Below are 20,152 nucleotides of genomic sequence, written 5' to 3' on the forward strand. Positions count from 1 at the left end.
CACAAGTTCAATTTTTTACATATTCCTCTTTTCCAGATTGTTTTAGATTACTAGTTTTGGGAAAAAACATATTTTTTTTAGTATTTCAGTGTTTGAACAGGAGATGTCAACTGATGGGGGAGTGTATCATCTAGAGCATGCATTCAGTGGGTGTAGGTTTGTTCCCCTGTTGCACCAGCTCTGAGCTCTTCAGCAAGCACGCTTCCATCACTAATCCCATCAGTGACAAAAGTGAAATGATACTCGTTGCCATTCCTTTTCTGTGGTCTGCTGGGTAGCGAGGTGAACTCGGCCATCCATGCAGGCGGCGTAGGAGCAGGGTGATCCCCCTGCAGGTTGTGCTTCCCCGTATTTATGCCGTGGGTGTTGTTCCCCTGTCTCCGCAGGGAGCGGATGCGCCAGTCAGCGATGTTCGAGCTGTGCCAGGGCATGCACCAGATCAGCCTGCAGTTTGTCCGCCTGCAGCTCAGCTTCGAGGAGTACACCATCATGAAAGTGCTGCTGCTCTTAAGCACAGGTGAGTTGGGTCCGTGGTTATGTAGGAATGCTTGAAAATATTCCAGTTCACAAGGAGATGCAGTGATTTTAACCAACTTGACAAAAGAGCCAAACTGTTTCCAGCTGGGCCGCAGGAGTAAGCCTGGGTTTATGCCTTGGGGTTTATCTCTAGTTAGCACGGGAATTGTCTTTGCAATTTGAATATGTCATGTGCATTGGAGGGACAGGAGTGGCCAGGCACGGGACTTTGACTCCCCTTTCCATAGGGGGACCACACCAACAGATGTGCCAGGCAAGTGCCACAGCTGTGGGGATTGAGGGAAAATCCCTGCTAAACATTCAAAGCCACCAGGGTTTGGCTGACTCAACATGACCTTCAGGATCAAAGGATCAAAAGATGTGCATTGCCTGTACTGCAGAGCAGGTGATCTTGTAATGCCAAGTGACTTGAGAATGGAAAGCCTTCCACAGGCTTCTGAAAGTTTAATAAATGATAGTGTGTGATTCCTTTTTTCTCTTGAGCATCATGCTTTGAGTTTTAAGACACAAAATTACATATTGGTGCTTGCTACTGCTCTGTGTAGTAATTAGCAGATCTCTTGATCTTATCTTACTGAAAATATTGAAAACTTCCTGTCCCAGTGCAATTGTATAAATACACAGGCAGTTTGTACATTACTTTTCCATCAGTAATAGCCTGTAAACCTGTAAGCAAATGTTATTCCGTGGAATCCTGCTCTTTTTTGTGGGGAACAACTCAGTGACACCATGACAAGCCAGCTCTGTGGTTAAAGTACCTGCCTTTGAGAGGGGACAGGAGGCTGTTCCTGTCAGAGCTGGAGGGCATTTGGTTCCTCTAACAGAAACCTCCCAGGGCTGTAAGTTTTTTGAGCTCAGTCATCTCCGTCCCTTCCCTGTTCCAACTGAAGCTGTTCCAGCTTGCTGGGATTGGGAGAGACACCACTTTTTGGGCAACCCTTTGTGTCCTGGCCTGCAGAGTCTGACCCCAGGTCCCACTCCACCAAGGGCTGGAAAAGGTCAGCCAGTGAACCTGGAACAGTGGGGAGGGGCTGTGCTCCAGGCTTGCCCTGAGGCGTAAATGTGCTTTTTTTTTAAGGTTGTCACTCCTCCTGTTTCTAGAAGCAATGTGCTCAGGGAGGGTTTGGCTCCCAAATTGTTCTTGATAGAGTGTCTGGATTGGAGATCTGCCTCTGCAGCATTTTAATCAGCCTTAAAGGGGAAGAATCTTTAGAAAAATAACCTGAAGGCATTCTAAAAATGCAGCAAAATGTCTTTAAGCCAGGTATTTATTATTCTACCCTCTCGAGAGTGTAAACTAATGAGTTATTGCAAGAATCTGTTAGGTGAGATCAGTCTGGCCAATTAACTTCAGTGAGTTGGGTCCCTTTCAAACACGCACCATGGTCACTAGAAAACCTGCTAAAAATAGTTTGTTTTGGGAGAATCAGGATATTTACATGAGAGAGAGAGAAAAAGGAGAGCAAAATGGAAATGGAGGTGGTGATAAAACCCAGAAAAGTGTCAATGAAGGGCAGCAAACCTGGTTTTGAGTGCTTGCACCTTGGTACAGTCTTATGACAGAAAACTCCAGGTTTGTTTTCATTTAAATTCTTTTATTGAATCATGTGATGAATAGAGTACAAGTTATTCTGAAACTTTCATGGCGACCACATCAAGGAAGTTTCACTCCATTTACATGTGGAAGAAACCACACATTACAACTCAGTTGTTTTCTTGCTTTCCACAGACCATAGATTTTGGGAGCTTGCCAAGAGCATTGCTGCATTTAATAAGTAAAATCAGAAACACTGGGCAAACCTCCAGAATTTCATGTTTTGCTTGAGTTCTCTTTATTTGTGGTCTTTCTTTCTTCCTTAATAATCTGGCTGGGGTGATAGTATAATAATTTTCAGACAGAACAGTAAAATAAATAGTAGTAGACGAAGAAAGAGTGACTCTAACAGCCTGTAAGCACTGTCCATATTAAAGGAATTAATAAAAAAAAAGTAATTTTGTGTGAGGGCCACAGCATGCTCTGATGGCTTTACTTATCTTGATTGGTGCCTCTGTGTTCATTCACCTTGAACTGAATTTGTAGATTTGCTCCAGACAGTTTCTTTTATCTGTCAGCTGACTGAGCGGGTTTGGGTCTAGAATTTGAAAATTACATGAGCATATGATATTTATATTATGATTGTGTGATATAAAGACATAATATTTACCAAGCAGCAGGCAGGCTGGTGTGTAACCTTCTAGGCTTTTTCTAAAGATTCCTCCTTGTCCCCCTTTCCAGGCACTTGGTGGCCTCAAGTCCTTGCTGCTCTTGTGGTGGTAGAGCTCCTCCTTGTTCCCCATTGCTAAATTGCTCTTGTAGATACTGATGCTTTTTCTTAAAGCTTCTACTCCGGAGCCATTCAGGGCAGTTGTTGCATGCTTCTGATGTGATTTCAGTGGGATGGAGGGCAGTTGAGAGGATTTAGAAGAGAAGGGAGTGTATGAACAAGACAGTTTCTGTCAAGAGGTTAAGTCAGGGTAAGCTGAATTGGAAGATCTCCTTTTTTTCCTTTCTCTTTTTAGTAGGTAACTTCCCATTTAGCTGAATCTGACATGATTTTCTAACTTACTTAGGAAATAAAGTCACTCATGTACAGACCATATTTTATTTTCCTTCTATGGACTATGCCTAAGAGATGCAGAGAAAAAAATACTTTTGATGGTTAAGAAGTGTTCAACGAATTTGGACAATAAACCTCAGAATATTTTGAGTAATGTTGTTAATAACCCCTTTGGAGTTTTCATAGGGATCTGATCCTAATAAGCCATTCGTGTTTGGGGCAGAACCTGCAGGAGTGTTTGCAGTCTGTAAAGAAACAGGGCATTTGCTTGTGTAATCAGCCCTGCTGATATTGGTCACAATAAAAAGTATCAGAAAGCTGTACTTCTGACCCATTTATAAATTCCATGATCATGATTCTGTTTCTGTCTGGCAGATGGAAACTTCAACAGGACACTAGAAATGCTTGCAACTGTCTGTCATGGTCAAGCACTGGGTCAGGATGCCTGTTTGCGAAACAGTCTTCAGTTCTGTGCAGAAAAATGGCTCTGTTTTATTCTAGATGCTATGCAGATGCTTGCTAACATTCAAAGAAATTTTAGATCTTACTTGATGGCATAAAAACATGTCACTTGGTCTAGCATTTCTGCAGATAACAGCTGTGATTCTGTACCTTCTCCTCCTCTGCCAAGTGTGGGGAATCATTCAAGAATGATAATCACGTTTTCAGCTTCTAACAAAATACCCTTGATCCATCTGCTTGGTTTTTATGTGGTTGGATTGTATTGAAAGCAGTTTGGACATGGGGTTAGCATGTGTCGTATTTCTGAGATGTTATCTTGTCCTCTGCCGCAGCTCCTGCAATCACACATCTGGAGAGGATGCCTGAATCGCTTGAGAATCTGTGTCATGTTGTTGATCCCTCACCAATGTCTGTAAAATTACGGACTTTGCTTAAAGGTTTCATTCCTTCATCCGCTGACTGGTGTAACTGTTTAAGTATGCACATCAAAAGAATAAGCAATGCAGTTAATACTAATTTAAGACTGTCTTTTCAATGACAGTTCCCAAGGATGGTCTCAAAAGCCAAGCTGCATTTGAAGAAATGAGGGCAAATTACATTAAAGAACTAAAGAAGATGGTAACTAAATGTCCAAGTAACTCTGGGCAAAGCTGGCAGAGATTCTACCAACTGACTAAACTTCTTGACTCCATGCATGATGTAAGTATAACTCCTCAGGGAGCACAAAAAAGCAAAAAATCTCTCCTTTAAGGTAAACAAATAGTCTTTAATTGTGTTAACTGACAGGGAGACAAAAACCAACCATATTCTTTTTGAAGGGACATCTGAGAGAAGTTGTTAGATTTATTTAAGAAGTTAAAATAAGAAAGTAGAAGTCATTAAGGTGAAAGGTTCAGGGTTAGTGTGTTACACATCCAACATGCCTGATGTGCCAATAAACAGGGAATTCATTTGGTGATCTTTTACAGCTGGGTTTGTAATAATGATGACTTTAAAAGATACACTTAGTCCTTGAAGCCATCCTGGGTGTTTGAAGCTTTGTTTGAACTTTTCAAGTGGAAGATTCCTTGTTGGGTTATTTCTGCCACCCTGCCTTATTCCAGCACAAGGTGTTTTACATGTCTCAGGTGTGAGATGTGATGAATGACATAGGAAGCTAAAAGTTTGGTCTCAAAGCACCTGGGCTGCTGATGCCTCTGCCCAGAGTGACAGAGTGGTTGTGGTAGGTGTGGTAGATTCCAGAAGGGGTGTCCATGTTGAACTGTTTAGCTGGGAGCAGCCTGGTTCTAGCCAGCGTAACACTAAGAGCAGAATTTACCTCTGCAGCAGCAGGGCTGTATCTCCTTTAACCTGCTCTGAGGGAGCCTGCAGCCTCTGCAGAGGGAACCAGTGACCCAGCTGGTAAGGTCTCCTCAAGCTGAGGGTTTTCCTAGTGCCCCCTGAGAACCATCCCATTGCCTGGGCCAGCAAGGCTGGCACCTATCCTCTCTGAAGCTGTGCCATGGTGCAGCGTGGGAGACTCCTGGGGAGATGGGAGACTCCTAGGGACACTGAGAGTGACCTTTAGCTGTGTTTGGGTACATGAGAAGAGGGCTCCCAACATGCTCATCACCCTTCCAGTAAAATCTGGCAAACTGCAGCAAAGGAGAAAAGTGCCCTACTCCATCCTGGCTGGGATGGGGTTAGGGAAGGATCTTTGCTGCACAAGAAGCTACAGCACTTGCTTTCAGAGCCTGCATACAAATGTGTGTCTTTGTACTCAACTGAAATTTCATTTTGCAGAGATGGTACAGTACGGTGCACTTCAGGTCATATTGGTGTAAGAGCCTCAGGTCTGTTTACAGAATGTACATATGGAATTATTTTTCAAATATTGCTCTGTTTTTCATTAAAACACTGCAAACCTTTGTGGGAGGCAGGGGGAGTATTATTAGTACTGCAGTAATAGCTCATTCTTCAGAGATCAGGTTTCACTTGCTCAGTGCCAGCAAAGGAAGTTGTAGTGTTTTAGTGGAAAAAAAAAAAGGGATGGGTGATAAAATCATTTGCAAGAATTCACATCTGAACCTCGAGGCAGCATAACAAACCCCTGCATTTATGGAGTTTTCCAATCCTCTTCAGGATAGGCAGTGTCTGATTTGTTGCTGAAATTGGAGTGTTTGTGTGGTTAAGGTGACTGGATGACAGGCTCATGCTTACTGAGAGCGCTCCCATGTCCTACAGACATTTTCCAAAACACAGCATTAACCATTGGGAGCTGAACTAACCAGAGGAAGCAGGCTGCTCTTGCATTTTATTTAATTTTTAATTAAGCTATTTTTGCATTACTTTTGTTTTAATAGTCAAAGGACTTTTTAAAGTCAGCAATCTCTGTTAGAAAGGCTGGTTGTCTCCACAACAGTGCTTCCTTTCAGAGATGATACTGGAGACTTGTTCAACAAGGGCACTTGTTTATTTTTTCTCTTTAAAACAGGTTTTTTTTGGTTTTTGAAATCCATCAGAGTTAATTTAGACTGGTGATAATATTAATGAGAAATGAGAATTAATATTCTCTCCCCACTGCCTGTTAGTGCAGAATTTCTGTTCAGTCGACATGAATGCAAATTTTCTGCTTGGTTCCTTAGTCTAGGAGGAACGCTTCCTCAGCTGTCACCTATGTATTTTTAACTTAGTCCATTATAATTTCAGAGGATCAGAATATATTTTGTGCTGGGCAGTCTAACTGGAGCTGAGGCCCCATGTTTACATGCTGCTGTAGTCTCGGCATTGGCATTTTCAGTGCAAGCCTGAAGGGGCTGGTGCACAATCCATGCTTATCCAGCCCTCCTGCTGTACCCAGCTTGTCCATCTGAGCAGAGCAGCATCTCATCACTCGTGGAATTCACTTCACCTGAGTGTAGGGGCAAGCACCTCCAGACTTGCTTTCATTAAACTCATTTATAAGACATCTGTCTGAGGAATATATGAAATACAGTGTGTGGAAATGTCAAATTACAGTATGCTTGGCTTATATAATATGAGGAAGAAAAAGAAAACCCAAACAAGATGGTTTTACATTGCTCTGTATGCTAAATCATTCATCCACACAGCAAACATATGTGCAGGTAGAAGAGTGCCAAGCTGAGGAAATAGGAAATTTTCAAGAAGGCCAATACTTAAGTATTTGAAAATATCAGCAACTTTATTTAATGATCCATAAAGCCTCAAAGCACCTTAAAAATAAGAGATGGAAACCCATCCTGGGCAAACAAGATGAACAGGGTTTTGTGCACGTGCACACCTGTGCTGGGCCTCTGGAGCCTGCCTGCAGCCTGCCCAGTCACTCTCTGTCTGTGTAGTGCCATGTGGAAGCTGTGGGTGCTGAGGCAGCAGGATGTGGGTTAGTGGTGAACATGGCAGTGCTGGGTTAACAACTGGAATCAATGATCTCAAAAGTCTTTTCCAAACTTAATGATTCTATGATCCTGTATTTCCTTCTTGTAGGGATTGCATTTCTCTTATTTTGTGTGGCTCATGTGCAACCTGTCCTGAAGAACCACAGTGTAGCAAGGACAGCGCCCCTCTCTACCTAGACCCCAAAAGTTTTGGTCTTGTGTCTGTGAATGGCCGTGGGCATTTCAGGGAGAGATGCACATGCAGCACTTGGATGGAGGTGAAGTGCCTGACAAACACCCTCAGGAACATTAGAAACAGATGTCCTGCATATGGTATCAAAAACTTCATCTGGATCCTCCTCGGCATCTCCTGTTGGCTTTGGCAGGAAGGGCTGTATCTTGCATGGCAGGCCTTGTTTCATATAGAGACTGTGTAGTGTATGGTTAGGCAGTTTGCAGAACAAAAGCTGAATTTGGTTTCAATCTGGCTGATACTAAACAGGCTTTGAGTGAAGAGGGCTTTTGTCTCAATGCCATGACATTAAACCCTAATGTGAACCTTCCCCTTGGCAAGGCAGCACCCTGCACTGTCATTTGCTTGTTGACATTTTCTGCCAAACAAAAATAAATTCTTTAAGGCTCATGCTGCTGAATAATTAGTTTTTTATGGTTCCTGAAAGGAATACTTTATAGCTGAGGTGGATCTTTCCATAGGCTGAGAGCGCCAGGATTTCACTCGCTGAAAGAGCTGACAGTGGGAATAAGGGCATGGATCTTCTGGGGGCAGGGTTGCAAGGGATGCTGTGCTGGATGCAAATGTCCCTCTGCAGGTTCCTAATCCTGCAGATACAAAGCTGCAGATGAGCCCCTCAGCTGTCACCAACACCTTTGGGTGCACTTATTTCTGCTACTGATCTGCCCAAGCTGTGTCCCACAGACAATGAGCAGTTTGGAGCCTCATTTCGGTCCCAGTGCCTGATTTCTCAGGGTGAGCATTTTCTCTGTTTAGTGAGAGGATAGATCCAGCCTCTACTCCCAGAGCAGCAGCGCTGTGGGAGTGTGCCAGGTGTGTGTTGTGGCAGCTAATATGCATCTGTCAAGTGAGAAATTGATTCCCAGCTCCCTAATGTAGACAGAAGCTACTCTGAGAGTTGTCTTGCTCAGTTTGTGATGGTTGGATCCCTCTTCCTTCACGTTTGTTGGTGTTTGTTGAGGAAGGGCAGAACCCTGCTACTGTTGAAGAGCAAAGGAGACTTGGCTCAATGTTTGTGCTGGCCAAGGGATGAGGATGGTTCATTGCTGTGGGTGATGCTGTGGGTGCATCCTCCAGGTACAGGACACGAGCTGAACTCAGGCTCTTCTGTGGCATGTCCAGGTGTCAGGTGCTGTGGTTTGGGTGTGCACGTGGTTATAAAGGAAACGTGAAAAAATGAGTGCAGTTCCTCAGATAAATACATCAGTCCAGGCAGAACGAGGGTCCATGTTTGCTCTGCCAGATACTGTTAGTGCCTAATCCATATGTATTTTATCCACCTTTTACTCCTTTCTAGCATGAGGCAAATTCTCTGCATACGTATAACCAGAGGCTTTATCCCTTGGTCTTCCCTTGTACTGCCTGTGATGGTGGAAGGCTTTACAAGGCTTTACTCTTGGGTTAGAGTTCAGGGTTTCCTAGGCAGCTAAGAACTGGCCACTGTGGGTAACCAAAGGACATATGGATCTCCAAGAATCAGCCTGTAAGCCATCCCACAGGGAATAAATTCCTTCCTGAGCCCTTGGAGTAACAACTCTTTTACATCATGAGATTTTCATAGGACTGGGAGTAAAAACAAAAATAAATATAGTGGTAATGTAATAATGAAGACCTGCTTGACAGTGGTTTTCCTTAGCCTTCCTGGAGGAGGAGTTTTGTATCCACTGCATGAAATGGAAAAAGCAGGAAGGGACAGTAGTCCTAAACTCACCAAGGGCTCTGCTGTGTGAGGAAGGAGCTAGGTGGGCAGAGACCCATTCCTGGAAGGGACAGAAACAGGCAATTTGGAGTGTCTTTTTTTTTTTTTTTTTTTTAAAAACATAGGAGAACATTGAAGTTTCTGACAGTAATAGCTGTAGCTAATAATAGGAATAAATTACTCAGCATTGTGTTGTTACCCTACTGCTATCTTAATTGCTGTCTCAGTAGGCTTAATCACAGAGATGCTCCTGGTAAAGAAGTGACTGAGGGCTTTCATACCACACTCAGAGATTCTGAGAGAATTTGGAGAAAAAGAAGCACAGAAATGTGCACCCTTGCAAATCCAATGTTCTTACCATTTCTGGAAATGCAAAGGCATCATGGTGAGATTTCCAAACTAAAATAAATTCTTTTTGCTGTAAAAATGGGGCAAATGCTCAAAGGTCACTTTAACTGTATCAACTTCAGGGACTTCATTAAAGGATTCATTTTTTTTTTAATTATGAAGAACAGTATGCATGAAAAAGTCCATTTTATACACACCCCCACTCTAATAACAGAAAATTATATTTGATTAATACTCCTATTTCTCAGTGGTGCTCAATACAGCATACAAATGCAAAAATTGATTAGGTAAAAATATCAGAATTGCTAAGACTGCTGTAGCCCTGAAAATGTTTGAAGTGCAGCACACTGCAGAGGTAGTGATGAGAGATTTGGGAATTTAGTTGTGGCCTTAACTGCACTGCCAAGCTGTAAGTCTTCAGAAGTGTGCTTCAGTAGCTGAAATAATTGAGATTGTGGAGTCCAGGATGTTTCTAGTCACCACTGCACTGCTTGTGCAAACAGCAGTGCTTTCACTCTCACTGCTAAATTGGAGTTGTCTGTCACACTGCTGGACTGGGGAAGCTCTCAGCTTTTCCAGTATAAACCACCAGAGGTAGAGGGTAGAAGTGGTCAGCTGAAGTGTAGCCAGGAGTTCTGAGAGCACAGGGATTTTACAAGGCTTTAAAGAACAACCAGGGGTATATTTGATCTAGGAAATTCATAAGGCACATTCAGAGGTGCTGGGGAGCTTGTGTTACCTTGCTTGTACCCTGTGGTGACAGTCACTGCAAAGACAGAGCTTGTATGTTCCAAGAGAAAACAAACTTTTTGATATCCTTACTGAGGAGGGAACTTATCTTTTAAAGCAAAAGACCATCTAAATTATTTACCTGTTACAAATCAAAACTCCATCAGACAAATGTTGTTTGGGATGCAGAAGCAAGGACTTACATTTCAAAATTAATATTGCCTGTGGGACTTGAGTTTTTCATCCTTTCAGTGCATCCTCATGCCCAGGCTGCTGAGCTGGCAGGGGGCTGGTGCTTTTGAAAATGCATGGGAGCACACCTGCAGAAAACAGCCTGCTTATGGCTCCTGGTCTCACAGCTTTATCTGTCTGACCTTAGCACAGTGTTTACATTTTCGTACTTCTGAGCCAGCTTTCAATTCTGCCACATTTTTCCTCTTTATTTTAAATTAATACTTTCCCAGTCCCAAAAAGCCATGCAGCTTTCAAGGCTGGAGTTAAAAAGATTCTGACTGCAATCCCGTGGTCCTGGTGACACATGGGGTCACAGGTGTGACACACGTGCTTCCCAGTCCTCCCTTTTTCTTTATGTGGATTATTGTCAAGTGTGTTAAAGCTGATAGCTTCAGAAAGTGGAGCAAAAGTTTAAGCAGACTAAATAGGCATAGAAAATGCATTGTCCTTAGGGCTTCAACCAGAGTATGACATGATGGGAGGGTTCTAGGGATTTTCTTTTAAAATGTTGTGCAAACTTAAGCTTTCTCCTCTGCAGTGAGATTTGTAGTGTGCTGTGATTGTATCCGTGATCCCATGCTGGTTTTCACGCACTGGACTGTGTCTTTTTCATAGAATAGAGTAGATTATGCTTCCTTCATTAATGTTATTTTAATTTCCCTTGCCTGCATATTCACCAGACATAAATGTGTACTTGGTACTACTAAAAGCTTGCAAAGAAGTCAGAATTACTAGTTTCTAGGTAGGATTTCCTGTCTCACTGAATCCAGAGGCTCCACAGGGGCGTGACGAGGTAGGAATTCAAGCAGCACAGAAGGCAGTGGGACAGAGGTGATCGCAGACCCCTCACATTCAGTGATGTGAACAAAGTTTAGGAAAAGAAGCACATTCGCAGGGTCATTGTCAAGGCTGTGCTGGGGTGCAAGGCTTACTTTGCTTAGGGCTGGTGTTTGATGCCAGAGGCAAGGAGGAGGAAGTGGCAATCACACCAAGACACAGTTTCCTTCACTTTGGTTTTGTGCTGTTTAGAGTATTTTTGGCATAGGATATATGCAGTAACAACCTCCTCCTCATGGGTAAAGTAAACCTTTGAACATCAGCATTTTTTCCTTGAAAACCAGATTATGTCTATGTTACTTATTTAGCATGCATCTGTTTAATTAATTAGTGTTGCTTCATAACATGCCAGATCATCAGGAATGACCTAAGCCCCAGCAAGCAGACTCATGTAGTGCTCAATAGCAGCAAGTCATGTGTTTGAGTGATCTCAGCACTTCTCTGGGATGTTCATAAACTGCTTACATGTTTGCAAGAACAGCTGTCAAAGTCCTGAAAATGAGCAGTAAGGTATGGTGCTACAGGATGGAAATGTTGCTGCCCATTTTTTTTATTCATTTCCTTTTTTGCCTTCCAGAAGTCCACTTTTATTTGCTCTATCTTTAACAGGGGCTTTATGGCAGAGTGCAATTCTGCATGGTAAGAATTGAAACGACAAACTTGTATTTGATAAACTACACAAACAGAAGTGTTTCAAGTCCTCTGCAAGAACAGGAGGTGCCAAAATTAATTTAACACTTAGATTTTTAAATAGCAGAGGCTCTTTCCTTCAATCACACACCAGCGTGTGAACTGCAGTGGAAGTTCACACACTCACTGAAACCTGGATGTGCTTCATTCCTTCACATTTCTTGAAGATTGGGAAGGGTCCAACATACTGTAAGTGTTTAGGAGATGCATTTAGGTCACAGCCACCAAAAAACCTGTAGACTGTGTCTCTGTAAAACCTGAAATGCCACTGTGTGACACAGCAGTTGTGTTGTTGAGCTGCAAACATCAGCTGCTCTGGCAGTTGTAGGCTGTGGGCCCTGGAGAATGCACTGAAGTTAACCAAATAATCTGATTTAATGAATGTGTATCCAGCTGCAGCTGAGAGATACAATAGTTTATGGCTGATCTTTTCCCCCTGGGCAGAAGCCTTTATTTTTGTAGACCTGGAGTTTTCGTGGTGGCCAGTTGCTGTTAGTGAAAGGAAAAGTGCAGCTAGGCTGAAAAATCAAATCTGTGTTCTCTTGGGTTTTCTTAGTTTGCTGATTTTTAATGAGTCAAGTAGCCCTTTGGCATCTGGGTTCTTTTGTTAGCTTTATAACCCCTCCAAATGGACTGTCAGGTCAGAGTAAGATGGTATTTCTTGGAAATAATCAATTATCAGTAAGCTGTTGTTGTGTGCAAAAATACCAGTGTTTTTCCTAAAAAGTGTTTCTTTCTGTATTTCAGCTTGTTAGTGACTTATTGGAATTCTGCTTCTACACCTTCCGAGAGTCTCAGGCACTGAAAGTAGAGTTTCCAGCCATGCTGGTGGAAATCATCAGTGACCAGCTACCAAAGGTGGAATCTGGGAATGCCAAGCCCCTGTACTTTCACAGGAAGTGATAGAAAATGTCTTAAATGGAAGAACTTTGCCTTAAGTTTCCCTGTATTATTCCACACCCATGAAGGACCCAAGAAACCATATTTTAAACATGCTCTTTACACTTGTTCAGCAGTCTCTGAATAGTCTAAAATCATACAAAGGGTTTGGGGGAATGGAAAGCAGTTGACTCGGATTTGGCAAGACCTAGATGTTTGGAAATTACCCCATAACCCTAAAACACTTAGAAAATGTTCCTGTTCCTCTGGATGAAAAGCCATATCTAGTCAATAACTCTTTGATTTTGATATTTTAACAGATGGAGTTTTAAATATGCCATGTAGTTTCTGGTATTGTTTGCTTGTTTTAAAAGGGTTCGAGAACTAATGAGAACTTTTTAAAGCTTACCCTTGGTTTGCACATAAAACGTAAAGTCAATATGGGGCATTAATATTCTTTTCTTGTAAAAAAAAAAAAAACAAACAAAAAAACCAAAAAAAAAGAAAACCAGACAAAAACTATATATATACACACACATATATACACAAACACAAACCCTAACGTGTAAAGTAATAACAGAACATTTGGTGTGGAATACTGTTATCCCCACCTGTGGCATTTGTTATCCCATGTTATCCCATCATAGATGATATACACTGTGTTAAGTGTCCATTTACTATTTAATTCAAAAGGATAAGATGTGAAAAACAAATGCCCTGGTATCAATTTATAGTATCTATTGTGCTGGCTTTACAAATAATTTTTTGCAGTCTTTTGCTGTACTGTACATTGCTGTATGTATAAATTGTGAAGGACCTGAAATAAGGTGTAAGGAACTTTTGTAAATGAGACAAAAAAATCTTTAATGGTTAATAGGATGAACGGGAAAGTATTTTTGAAAGAACTCTATTTTGCTGGAGACTATTTAAGTACTATCTTTGTCTAAACAAACAAGGTAATTTTTTTGTAAAGTGAAATGTTCTGCATGCATAATGAACCGTTTACAGTGTATTTAAGAAAGGGAAAGCTGTGCCTTTTTTAGCATCATATCTAATTTACCATCCTACAGTATCTGTTGTAAATAACCATGCCTAACCTTTTCAATTGTGTTTTAAGCCTTTCTATTTCTCTCTCTATTTTCCTCCTCTTTTGTCTCTCTTGCAAGCGTATGTGACATGAGCACATCTTAGAACTCCTGCTTCATATATCTGTAGGAAACTACACATTTTTGTGTTTGCCACTTTACCAAGGTTTCATTTAACAAGACAAATTATGGTCTCTCTCCAAAGCTTTTGCCAGCTTAATGATCTCTAGTGAGTTCTTACCCTCTATTCCCTTTCTCTCTCAGGGGAACAGGGGCAAGAAACACATTGAATGATTTTTCTTTTTTTTACTAAGGTTTCCCAGATTGTTTGGTTTTGGTTTTGTTTTTTTCCTTTGAATACTGGATCTATAAAACATCTTAAAAGGTCAGATTATTATTTCAGATGGGGGAGATTGATTTCTGGTTATGCTGAAGGGAACATGCAGATCATTACAGTAAGTATATCAAAGAGATTTGTACTGGTGAGAGGGATGGTGAGGGATGATAAGGGCAGATAAGCTGAGTAGAATTTTTAGTGATAAACTAAAAGCATCCGCAATTTTGTAAGCATTTTTGTAATAATCGGGATACATCCAAGAAGACAAATGTTCACACTACAAGTTCAACTCAGTTGGTCTGATTTTGTCTCAAAAATGTTTTCTCTAGAATAAGACTGCAAAGAAAAGAATTTTTGAGGTGATTTTCACTATTTCACAATTTATAAGCAACTACAAGATTTTGGAGTAGAATAGAGGACAGGTGAAGTTTTCTGAGGCTCAACTGTTGCTACCATATGCTCATGTTTAAATAGAATAGTTTTTCAGAGTCCTAATCTGTAGTGTTCTCTCTGGGTGCCACTGGTATTTTTGAGCTATAGTGTGTCCCTTGGCCGGTTGGAATGTAGCATTTCTTGTCAATGGTGGTCAAATTAAGAATTCTACACCCTTTCTGAACTCAAATTTGGAGGCGCACTGTAGTGCACTGAAGACAGTCAACGCTACTTGTCTTTTTAAATGACACCTGCCTTATGCAATGGGTAATCTGTAAAGACTGTATTCAGAGAGGTTTTTTATATATAAATATATACATACATATATTATTTGCATTTTGGAAGTCTAATTCATAGGCAGATCTTTAAATACTGACCTGCACAGCAATATGAAAGCCAAACTTCCAACGTGAGATATACAGCATGCAGACTGGTTGTTTACAGTAAAGACACAGTCATACATCCATCTTTTCATTTAGGTTTTTTTTTTAAATCTAAAATAGAAGATTTCAAAGCCAGGTTCTGGGTGAATACAGTCTGCAGCAGCTTTTTATATTAACAAAGTTACTGCCTCCTTTTCTGTCTCAGAGTAATTTTGCTTGACTAAAATAGCAAAGCCATATTCTACACTTCACTGTTAAATGCCTGTCCCAGTCCAAATTGTTGTCTGTTTGCTCCTATTTTTGTACCTTATTACTTTTAATCTTGGTTTGGTACAATTCATAATTCACAGAAACTTCATATAATTAAACACACTAAATTAGTTTTAAAAAGCAATTTATATCTTTATGCAAAAACGTATGTCTGTCTTTGCAAACAACTGTAAGCAGATTATAATAAATCCTTTACTTTAATCACCTGTTGTTTATGAAACCATTCATTGATTATTATTTTTTTGCTAGACATCATTGAAGTAATAGATACAATTGGATATAGATGTTGTAAGAGGCAGTATTCTCTTATCAAGGACACTTAAGCAGAATAGCCATCACTTTTTTATCTAAACCTGTGTACAGAAAAAAGAGAAAGAAACCACAAGACCCAGCCCTAGTTTTTAGCTACCGGGAAGTTCTTTTGAATTTGTTTAGAATGAAATAGGCATTTGTCTCCTGCAAAATACAAGACAAACTATAACAGCTTTTAGAAAGTGGGCTTTTGTTCATCGAGCTAAATTATTTTGTTGTAAGAAGGAACAGGGATATGCAGCAAGAGCATTGTATACACAGTTAAAATGTAAAATAGTGTAATGTACTGCAGTGGGTATTTCAGGAATACTACACATCGTGCCACTGAGCAGTTGCACGGAGTAAAATAGAAAAGACTAAAGTTTGCAATATCAAAATCTTATTAAAAAGATACTTTACAATCAATCATGCAAAAAGCTAATTCACAGGGTGGTGTTTTTCACTGACTTGTTTAAACATTTATGAAATTAAAAAATTCTACAGTTAATGCACTTTTAATTGTTTATTAAAGATTTGACTTTTTTTAGAGCAATGTTTTCAGCTGAAGGTCAATGACTTGATAAGATAGACAGCAGTTCTGAGGCCAGGAAGCTCAGAGGAATGTTTAAGAATTCTTGGAGTTTAAATAGATTCCTGGATGAAAAAAGCAGCCAGCAGTATGGTGTAAACAGTAAAATCTATGCATAATAATGCATTTATAATTAGGGGTTTGCTTCTGTATGTTTAAAGCTTTTTAAATAAATAGAAAATATTGTTTGGTCTTTATGTTAATGTCTGCAAGTACCTATTTTTCTTTTTTTTTCTTTTTTTTATACAAATTGTACAAATATACATGAATTAAACTGGTTTGATTGCAAGTATTTCTTGCATTTTAATCTCAGCTAGCTGCTGGTGCAGTGATATCCTCAGAGGCAAGCCTTCTGCTCATGTAGGAACAATACAGAACCAAAGAGTGGGTTGGGTTGGAAGGGACCTTAAAGATCATCTAGTTCCAACCTCCAGCCCTGGGCAGGGACACCTTCCACTAGACCAGGTGCTCAGAGCCCCATCCAGCCTGGACATGAACCCTTCAACATAAAGTAACTTAAAATGCACTGCAACATCTCTCTTCAGCCAGCTGGAGTGTTGGTTCCAGCAATCCCTGTCAGCTCCGGGCGTTGCTGCAGCTGCGATGGCTTCGGCCAGGGAGCAGCTCCTCAGGCTGCAGGGCAGGGAATGTCCAACACTGAGCAACGTGGTCCATTGCACCTGGCTCCCTGTGCTTGACAAACCATCTGCTGATACTGCTCTGGAAGAACCAAACCCTCAGTAGCCAGACCAGTCTGGGCTCCAGTTTTTGTTAACCTCCTGCTGCTCTTCCCATCGACCAAAGTTAGGGAATCCCTCTTGCCCTGAGAGAAATTCTATTTTATATACACAAGGTCTCCCCAATGACCCTGCCTTCTCAGAGTTAGGCCTTTTCCAGTTGTAATTACAGTAACGTAGCAGGAGTTTTATTTCCCCTTCTAACTATCTTAGTTTGCTCTGGACACTCTCTCAGCAATTCACCACCAAGTTCTGCACAAAGCCTGGTCTGTGGTGTAAAACCACCATTTAGTTGCATTTTGGTCTTTTAATAATAAGTTGCTGAGCTTTTTTATTGCCAAAAAATCCTTGCACCTGCTTTCTCTTTGCTGAATTGTCAGAAGGAAAGAATAGCAGGGGATCAGCAGTGTTAATAAAAATTTCCCATATGTTTACAAGCAGATGCATCTGTCATTTGCTGTTCTAGAAATAAGACGATGCTATCACTACTTAAACCATAATAAAACTTGTAACCTGACCTCAAGCTGGAGCACTCAGGCATCTGCAGAGACTGGGAGTTCATGAGGAGTACAATATTACTAAGAAAGGAGGGGAAAAAAATGCTCTTTCCTGTCACAGATTTTGCTTGGTAAACCATGCCCTGCCTTACGGTTTTTGAGGTGTTTTTACTTTAATTGTATATGTTGACAGGGTGAAGTTTATTTGGCACTTACCTGTGGCTACTGCAAGGACAGATGAGGGCAGACTGTTGGACTCTGATGTAGAAAACAATGTCCAAGGCACATTCAGCTGAAGAGGTGAAACTCCAGTGAGGACTTTCAGTGAAACCCAGTTTAGCACTGGTGCATTTACAGCCTACACAGGTCCTCTGTCAGCAACTTTTCTCCTTAAACTGCAAACCAGGTAAGAAATGTGAAATGGGTTAAGAGAACAAGGAACAGCACTAAGGAAGGCAAGTTTCTGCCCAAGTCTCTTCTGTGACACAATTACAGAGGCTTGAGTAGCAAAAGCTGCAAGCAGGGTGGCAGTTATATTTTCATTACAGGACAGATAAATCAGCTAATGAGATTTTTCTTTCACTCATAAAAGATGGCATCAGAAGGAAACCTGCCATGAAGATCAGCTGGGACAACACTTAACCCTCAGCAGTTTGAAAACCCCAGGGTTTTTCAGCCAGCAGAGTGGAAGTGCTGCTGGCCAAGGCGCAGCGCTGCACCCTGGCCAGTGACTAACAGGTTATAAATTTCTGCTGAGCCCAGCTAGGCAGGAGTCTCAGCTTGGCCATTAATTATCCAGCAAGCACATGTGACCTTAATCCCCAGGCAGAGGGATTCAATCTCTGGCCCCACAGTGATGGCAAGGCCAAAGCTATTTTGCATAAAGCTTTTTTGGGTTTTTTTTCCTAATTCACACTCTAATTTTCAGCCCATGTCACACATTCACTATCAGCAGCCCCAGCTTTTGAAAACGGACAAGTCTGTGGCCCTGCCCACAGTAACCAGCACAGAGAAGGGAACCCAACCCAAGGATTAACTCCTCTGTGCCCCCAGCTGTGACAGGAGAGCAGTTCCATGAAAGAGGCCAGAGGCCACGCCCATGGAGAATGAGCACTCCTGCTGCCAGATCAAGAGAAGGATCTTGCAACCAGCTTTCTCCAGAATGCACTCCCTGTCCTCCTTCCTGTCTCAGCAGCACATTACTGCACTCCTCCAAAATCTACCAAGCCATGGTAGATGGCTAGCAGACAGGAGGCATGCCCTAAAAGCCACCTTCAGGAAAGCAAGCAATCTCAAAAGCTTGACTTCCTTTGTATTTTATTTTTTTTTTAATTTTAGCATCTTTTAAATCTCCACTTCCAAGCAGTCAGTACCGAGGGCATCGTTACAGCTCTGCTCAGCAGCGAGGATGAAGAATGAGCTGGGCCGTGGCTACTGGGCTGTGCAAGTCTGTACTTGGCATTGGTGCAACTGGGCTGATGTGGAAACCCATCTGGTGGGTAGCAGTTCCCACAACTTAATTCCTCAGAGGCAGTGTGGTTAGCCTGAAAGCCAGATCTGATCTGGCTCAGCTCACACCACTGCCTTCAGACAACGGCTGGGACGTGAGAAAGTCTGGATTAGTGTTACCTCTGTTCAGTGTATCACTTCTCAGTAGAAAAGTTTTCTTCTTGTTCGGGTTCTGCATAGCTCCAGGAGTAACAGGAGTCATTTCAAAACATCTTACCTAAAGGTAAAACAGGCTCACAGGACTGGATGGAAGAGACAGTAAGACTATTATTCCTTCTCTTTATATCTGCCTTTTGAAACAACCTCAGTTATAAGGAAAAAAACCCCACCACACAGAGCTAGAGCTGAGCAAGCAGAGCAGCACATTGAGAATTTTGGAGGACAGCAGCCAGAACAAGATCAAACATGCACTGCAGGTTTAAAACAACAACAAAACAAATGGAAGCAACTTCCAAAGCTTGAAAGCTCCAAGTTATCAGAGCTTCACCATCTGACAAGCCAGCATACCTAGCTGCCACACCTGCAAGGCTAACACCAAAGATTTATATTCTCCCTCTCCTTTCAACATTTTCTACCAAGTGGTAGCCATGAAAACTGAGTTTGGCACACAAACACCATCCTGCCTCCAGAATGAATCTTTAAGGCCACAGATGAGTTGATAGAGCTGTGGGCCCAGGCAACAGGAGACCCAGCCAGAAGGGAGCTTTGCCACATGAACAAATCTGAGCACAGAAACCTGCAGGCTGTTGCTGCAAGTACTGGTGCAGCTATTTCCTTAACACTGAATCAAGGAGCAAATCAGTCAGAAGTCGTTTTCAGTGCTTGGGTCACTTAGCCAAGACAAGACCTGCCTAAAAGCTTTGGAGCAGGGAGTCATTGCTCCAGTACCAGGAGAATTCTCCAAATGAAACTCCTCCAAGCAATGAGGGTCAGTGCTGGAGAGCTGTACTGGCTTGGCCCACCATTGCTCCATCTGGAAATGATTTGTGCATACTGCAGTGGTCTCTGCAGTCCAGGCAAAGGAACAAACTAATGGCATGGAGTTAAATCCTCAGGGGAAGAAGCCATCCCAACCCCAAGGCAGCATTAACCATTAACTGGTTTACTAATCTCATTTGTTAGGAAAGCTTGCAAGCTAAGTAGAGCTGCAGGAAATGACTCAAAATCCACTGAGTCCAGTTTAACAAATAAGTGAGCCTGTATTAGCATGCCATCCTGTCACACTTTCCTGCATCCTCTCTATTGTCTTTCTTGAAGGAGAGAAAAATAGAAAAAATAGTGATAAACTGCATATGAATTTTTTTAAAGTTCTACAAATTTTGAGGCATCAATAAGACCTTGCAGTTGACAATTAGAGGGAAGGAAGACAGGCAAGGTGAACAA

The 20,152-nt window shown here is 41.6% G+C and overlaps 1 protein-coding gene across 2 annotated transcripts in view; it reads left to right on the forward strand.

Annotated features, from left to right (window-relative positions):
* The window catches only part of NR3C2 (nuclear receptor subfamily 3 group C member 2), a 191,661-nt gene extending 175,346 nt beyond the window's left edge, over nt 1–16,315 (forward strand). The window contains exons 6-8 of one of the 2 annotated variants that reach the window (XM_059843964.1): nt 387–517; nt 4,138–4,295; nt 12,508–16,315. In XM_059843964.1, the coding sequence (XP_059699947.1) occupies nt 387–517; nt 4,138–4,295; nt 12,508–12,663 (445 nt within the window). In that variant the 3' untranslated portion in view covers nt 12,664–16,315. The remainder of the gene's footprint in view (nt 1–386; nt 518–4,137; nt 4,296–12,507) is intronic. The other variant, XM_059843965.1, reaches the window with a different exon arrangement.
* Nucleotides 16,316–20,152: the final 3,837 nt, after the last annotated feature.

The sequence above is a fragment of the Haemorhous mexicanus genome, chromosome 4 (genome assembly GCF_027477595.1).
Source record: "Haemorhous mexicanus isolate bHaeMex1 chromosome 4, bHaeMex1.pri, whole genome shotgun sequence".
Lineage (NCBI taxonomy): Eukaryota > Metazoa > Chordata > Aves > Passeriformes > Fringillidae > Haemorhous > Haemorhous mexicanus.